The sequence below is a fragment of the Phaethon lepturus genome, unplaced genomic scaffold, assembly GCF_000687285.1.
Source record: "Phaethon lepturus isolate BGI_N335 unplaced genomic scaffold, ASM68728v1 scaffold30570, whole genome shotgun sequence".
In the NCBI taxonomy this organism is placed as follows: Eukaryota; Metazoa; Chordata; class Aves; order Phaethontiformes; family Phaethontidae; genus Phaethon; species Phaethon lepturus.
This window is the reverse complement of record NW_010510285.1, coordinates 6718-13387: the sequence shown is the minus strand read 5'-3', so window position 1 is coordinate 13387 and position 6670 is coordinate 6718. Positions and strand designations below refer to the sequence as shown.

The 6670-nt window shown below is 39.6% G+C and overlaps 1 protein-coding gene across 1 annotated transcript; it reads left to right on the top strand.

Moving 5' to 3' along the window:
• Positions 1 to 1687: 1687 nt before the first annotated feature.
• TMEM248 (transmembrane protein 248) lies at positions 1688 to 6629 on the top strand. The gene is made up of 6 exons (XM_010296538.1): positions 1688 to 1856; positions 2531 to 2816; positions 4081 to 4231; positions 5026 to 5209; positions 5678 to 5821; positions 6609 to 6629. Exons 1-6 carry the CDS (start codon positions 1698 to 1700, stop codon positions 6627 to 6629), a joined length of 945 nt encoding a protein of 314 aa, XP_010294840.1. The 5' UTR covers positions 1688 to 1697.
• The last annotated feature ends 41 nt before the right edge of the window (positions 6630 to 6670 follow it).

Genomic DNA, 6670 nt, shown 5'->3' with positions numbered 1-6670 from the left:
CTTTCCTGGACTTTGCAGAGTGGATGAAAATGGGTTGATGGTGCAAAATAGTAAATGCAGGACGTGATCTTGTGCTCTGGAGTGAGCACTGTTTCAGCAGGTTTCATGGGGGAGAGCAAGTAGGTGTGTGTGGAGGAGGTGGGGAAAGCCAGCATGCACAGCTCAGCGTTGTGTTATTGCCACAGGACCTCGGGTCTCTTCTCAGTGAGTTGAATTTTCCCCTCCTCGGGGCAGTTTTGCAGGTTTTGTCAATATTCCTTCTGTTAAGAATAACAAGCATTTCTGCCAGGAAAATCTCAAGTATACGCAAGAAAGTTGTGATCATTGTACATTGTGGAATCTGAAAAAGACCTTGAAAGCTTGTCCTTTTCCTTTCTCTTGCTTTCTTTTAAATGAACAGATGAGATCAAAGATCCCTGTCTCCCTTGTCCTCTTTCTCAAAACCTGTCCCCCCCTCATCCTCAGATTCACCGCTCTGCTACATCTGGATTGTAAATGGCGTGTGCTTCTAATAAGAGTCAATGAGAATCACCCAGACCTGCAGGGAGCAGAGTTTCTGACTTGATTAAATGTTATCAGATCTGTATGGATGCTGAAACATTAACCATTGCAGTGCTGAATTCTTTAGATGCTAGTCCTGAATTTTGCCTTTTCCTATGAATTTTGGGGACAAGCAACACACTGCTAGAAACAGTTACTGCCTTTCTAGTTTAGCTGAGGTTAAAAGCCTTTTCAACTGGGATTTTAGGTAGGACAAAGATACGAGGTTTGCTTGAAGTTCCTTCCTTGCAGAGCTTTTGAAGTAGATGCCGTAAGGCTGCCCTTTAACACTCGACTGTTTGCTTTTTGTCGTGAGTGGAGGTGGGGAAGCCAATACAGTAAACTTAGTTTGGGTCTTTCTGCTCTGCAAATAAAAATTCAGAAGGGGAATTAGACAAAATATTACATTTTGGACAAAAGTTAATGATTCGGTACATTTTCTCTGCATGTGTAAGGTCCTCTCTCTGTTTACAGACTCTAGCAAAAGTTCTCTAGATCCTGCAAGAATCAAGTAAAGAAAGGAGTCTTCCAGCCTCCACCCTTAATGCAGTTGTTAGGTGTTACTGACCACAGGATTCTTGATGCAGAAGCCTAAAGTGATGTAGGCTACTTTTGGGATACCATGGTGAAGGTAGAGGCATTTGGGGCTAGGGATGGGGTAAAGGGGGATCTTTACGGCTTCAGCCTCAGTTTTGAAAGTATACGCAAGGATGCACGAAGTTTGATCTGTGGGCTGCGTTACAACTCCATCCGCACTGTAATTTAATGAATTCAAATATTACTGGAATTAAAGTGCAGCGGTGTATATCCTGCCAAGGAGTGTGGGGAAAGAAAAGAACTGGTTTTATTGCTTATCAGGGTTATTTGGCTGTGCTAGAAGTTGTCCTCATTTCTTAAAATCTATTCCTAGCTGGCAGTTTCAGGTGCTGAGGAGGTAAAGTCAAGCATGTTTTGATATGTGTTTTATTTAAAGCATACTGAGTCTGTGTTCAATGAACAGTACAGAGTCGTATAATTGAATCTCATTTTAGTATATGATTCCATTTTTTTGTTGTCAAACTCTTACCTTATGTGACCTACCAACCCCCATGCTGTAACACACACAGCCCAGTCACTCGGTTGTAATATTCTTTGTTTTCAGGTGAACAATCAGAATAATGTTCAACATAAACCTGTTGGAGAACCTGAAGGTTTACATCAGCAGTCGACCTCCGCTTGTGGTCTTTATGATCAGTGTAAGTGCTATGGCAATAGCTTTTCTGACACTGGGTTATTTCTTCAAAATCAAGGAGATCAAGTCACCGGAAATGACAGAGGTAGGTACAAAAAGTTCCTGAGCCAAACAGTAGGAATACTAATTTGAAACACATACCCAAAGCTAATGAGTTGGTTTTCTTCCCCCCCAAGAACCCTCTCATGGGAGTAGGCAGAGTCTTACGGGAGATTGTCGTCTTTTATATGTGCTTCTAAATTTCATAAGGAAAGAGGCTATTAATATGAATGTTTGAATAGTCTTGGTTTGTTTCAAGAGTGAGGCCAAATCATGATATGGATCTTCCCTACTATGGCTAGTTACTTTTTGTTACTCTGTTCTGCCAGCTAGCTTGTTTGTGAAACTTCTGATCTCCTCTAGTAGCACTGTTCTGTACTGAGGGAAACCTTGCTAGAAACCACTCATGCCCTGAGCATGGTGAGAACAGACCAAGTTAGTATATTCCTTTTGTAGTTTAAAGAAGGATATTCTGCTGCCACGCTGAGCCGCTGTCAGGCGGTGGCTGGGATTGAACACGTCTAACTTCTGTAAACAACTTGCCTCGTTGTTGAGATAGCCATGGTGGTATTTGTGCTTGCTTTGTGAGCCATGTAATTTTTGTTAAATGGCTTGGGACTGCGGGCGGGATGGTACATATCAAGGCCTGCGCTGCTCTAGAGAAGTGGCAGCCAACAGTTGACTTGCTAATCTGGTTGAAATCTTCACGTTTGTTTTAAGGACTGGAATACTTTCCTCCTGAGGTTTAATGATTTGGACTTCTGTATATCTGAGAATGAAACCTTAAAGCATCTTGTCAATGATACCACAACTCCAGAAAGTACCGTGACTAGTGGACAGGCGAGATCTTCTACACAGTCTCCACAGACTCTTGAGGACTCTGGTCCAATAAACATCTCTGTTACAATCACATTGACGCTGGACCCACTCAGACCATTTGGCGGATATTCTCGCAATGTCACACATCTAAGTTCCACAATTTTTGGACACCAAATTGGGCTCTCAGGTATGCACGAATTGACCTTTATAAATTTGAATGATGACTATATAGTCAAATAAAAATTTACCAGCTTGTTATTGGTGAGATAAATCTTTTGCTTAGAACATACATATGTTTCCAGATTTGCTGCGAGTATATTCGTGTATAGAGCCCTTCACTTGTTTGCTAGAAAAACTTTTCCTTGCATTCAGAATGGAAAAGAACCTGCAGGTTTGCCAAGATTAGTCTTTGCAGTTTTAAATGATTAACCTAATGACAATGGAAGGTCATTTCTAAGCCAACAAAATTCCAAGCAGCAAAAGCTTTTACAGTGACTGTCTTCAGTTCTATCTTGATACATCTTCAAGTCCTTAACTCACATTTTAAAGGCATTAATGTATATACATTAGAGATCAAGTAGCATCTTGTCTAAAAAAGTAGTTTCTTTAAAATGAATAAACATGGATAAGCTTTAATATTGCAAACAGTAACAAATGAGATGGTTACAATTTCTGTGGTGTGAAGAGATTGATCTGCTATGTGGCTGCCCTGCCAGTAAGTTTTGACAAGAGACTGTAGAAAATCAGTAGAAATTGATAATAGAACCGCATTGAATTTTAGCTTTTAGCCAGGGTTGCATTTTATAGTAATGCCTGAAGATGTCTTGAACAGAGACCTGTGAAGAGACATTTGCCATAGCTGTAAATCTGTATTACTGTATTTTATGTTGTTGTTCTTTTGTTACTGCTTTAAGAGCTATCAAATGCAAGTTCCATTTCTAGTAGCCTGGATTTGTTTTCAATATGAATATATCCACGTGGAATTAACATACACTACTTAGTCTGCAGTTCAGTAACTGCTGGCACCTTTTTGCCTACATGACTATCTCAAATTTGAAAAGTAAGCATCATAAGAAGCAAATGTGCAACAAAGTTTTTGGGAGGAGAAAGGCTAAAGATCTGTGATTTTACTTTCTCATAAAGTTCTTTGAACATGCATGAATTCACTTATAGTGAATTTTGCATTTCTGAAAGGAGCCTAAGGATCCCACTTCTTCTCAGGGCAGGGGAGATGAGAAAGACCAGCAGTTGGGGTTTTGTAGTTTGGTTTGTTTTGGTTTTTAACTTTCTTTTTGCTCTCTTTGTTGATAGTAAGGATCCTGGATGACTTCAAAGGTACAGATTCAGGGTGGTAGTTGCTGCCTTAGTCATTTGCGTGTTGTCCATATCCTAGTGATTGTTGCTCAGATACTTCTGTGAATGAAAACCAGCTTTCCTTCTCTCTCTCAAAGGCAGAGAATCCCACGAGGAAATAAATATTACATTCACCCTGCCGGCTGCCTGGAATTCAGATGACTGCGTTCTTCATGGCCACTGCGAGCAGGTTGTGTTCACAACCTGCATGACTGTGACAGCAGCCAGCAATGTATTTCCTGTCACAGTGTAAGTGCGTTTTAAACACTCCTTCACAGACTGGTTACTGGGTGATTAATTCCTCAGCTGGTTCTCTGAGGTTGTTGCTTCTTGATGAACATTAATGTTGACTCTGGAAATTATGTACCTGCCCTCCTTCACCCACGGTAAAAAAACTCATCTTGAGACTTTTGCTGTCTTTTAGCAACACTAGATTTTTCTGTGGATAATTTGAGCTATAGCCCCTACCTGCCTTTCAGTGTGTTACCTGTGATTTAAACTTCACTGGGAAGAAAAGAATCCATGAATATTTAAGAAAGATACCCTGTAATTTAGTTTCGCTACCTTGTGTGAGAGCTAAGGCTTGGCACTAAGGTTCTTATCCTCTTCCCTGCCGAGAGATCAGTATAAGCCAAATGCTGCTAGGCTACCGTACCCCAGCAGGTACAGACCTTTCATCAAAATGGTTTCCCTTTGTCTTCTCTAGACTCCTGTCACTATTCAGTACACCCTGGAGAACCACCAGATAGATTCACGTGACTCTGTGAAGCCTTATGAAAACCAGTGTTTTTCTAGTTAAGTTGTGGGCTGTTGACTTACTGGAACAACATGCAGTTAAATTCTAATCTTAGTATAGGAATTGTTTTCCTATATATATGTCTTTTGGTGAAGCTTTGGTTTTTGTTGTTGTTTTGGAAGATCCAAACTAAAACTGTGGTTTATGCTGCTGTTGAAAAGACTGGGCTTGACTCTGGTCTAAAAGTTAGCCTTTCTGAACATGGAGAATGGCAACTGGGGTGCTAATTATTTCTCTTTTTCTGCAGTCAGCCACCACATTGTGTTCCTGAAACATACAGCAATGCTACACTTTGGTACAAGATCTTTACCACAGCAAGGGACTCTAATACAAAATATGCACAAGATTATAACCCTTTCTGGTGTTACAAAGGAGCAATCGGAAAAGTGTATCATGCTTTAAATCCCAAACTAACTGTGATAGTTCCAGATGTAAGTGCCACGGTGTTTTTCTATGTTATGTTGAATAAATGCTTAGCTTGGTTTAATTGAATATCGTTCTGTTCATGTCCTAAAATAGTCATATTCAGTGCTGGTTTATTATGTAGTGCCAGGGCTGAGACAGGGTCGGGTATGGTTTAGCCCTGGTGGGCGTGATGGTCTTCATGTAATCTCTGTGTGCCTCACAGCTTTTAATAACTACCATTTATATTTTGAAATCATTTGACAAAAGGCACGGCCGGTATATAGTTAGAGGTCTCTAGTACAGATTTCTAATGTGAGGAACATTTTGGCTCTTTGTGCCACAATTAGGAATCGCTTTCATTACTATGCCAGCTGCGTAAAGGGGAGAAAGTTGATACATGAAGTAATTTCTGTGCTGATCTGATAATTATTGCTTTAATATAAAAGGCCAGCTATTGGTGCACTGTCAGTAAATGGTTTTAATTCTCTGTGCAGGATGATCGCTCTCTAATAAACCTGCATCTCATGCATACCAGTTACTTTCTTTTTGTGATGGTGATTACAATGTTCTGCTATGCAGTTATTAAAGGCAGACCAAGCAAACTGAGGCAAAGCAATACAGAATTCTGCTCTGAAAAGGTGAGTCTGCGTAATAACAAAATATTGACTCTGATAAGAAAACATTAAAATCCTCCTCTTTTACATAGTACAGACTGTTTTTTCTTATCTCTGGAGATGTAGATTTAATTCCCTTTCAAAGAGATGTGGGTGTTTCATTGTGGGCAGTACAGACAGGTGCTACAGAATACAAATACGGGCTTTGTGGATCCCCAGAGTTAGATTTCTCTCCTACAGAAGTGGATTATTGCAGTTCAGTAAGTGCTGTAATGCAGCTCTTCTGCCATAATTCTGATATTGCTTGCGCTGTTTTGTATGAAGCATTGAATAGATGGCATTGAGTAGTTTTATTTATCTTTTATTACAACAGACTGAAAACCTTGAATAAAACATGATACGTAATTCTAATGGTTGTTAATCAGAATTAAATTAAAACAATGATGCAACAGTCATTATTCAGTACTGCATTGGAGACCTGCACTTTGCTTGAAGGATTAAATATGAATATATTTAACTGTGAAGTAGGAAGCTAATGTTGGCACCTTTTGAGCGTAATGATGTTTTGTAGTATAAGCTGTTTTGGGTTTGTTGGGGTTTTTTGAGTTGTTTTGGTTTGTTCTTTTTTAAATTGATTATGCTAAGTACGAAACACCTTCAGACTTACTTTGATTTCCTTTCCAAGTTAGCCTTTTCAAGGTTCTTTGAAAAGGCAAGGACAGATATGCCAGCTGCATGGAGATAAGTAATATCACTGTTACGGGATTAAGAATTTGACTTTAATTAAATGTTTTCTTTTTCTTTTGTTTAGGTTGCTTTGTCAGAAGCGTAATCCATCCTCTCCTTTTACTGAGAATGACTGAGAACCATAAT

Bases quoted from the DNA above. Each gene is read 5' to 3' on its own strand.
- TMEM248 (XM_010296538.1), top strand. From the start codon at position 1,698: ATGTTCAACATAAACCTGTTGGAGAACCTGAAGGTTTACATCAGCAGT. The intron at 1,857-2,530 runs GTAGGTACAAAA...GTTTGTTTTAAG, and splicing joins AGTCACCGGAAATGACAGAG to GACTGGAATACTTTCCTCCT. The intron at 2,817-4,080 runs GTATGCACGAAT...TCTCTCTCAAAG, and splicing joins ACACCAAATTGGGCTCTCAG to GCAGAGAATCCCACGAGGAA.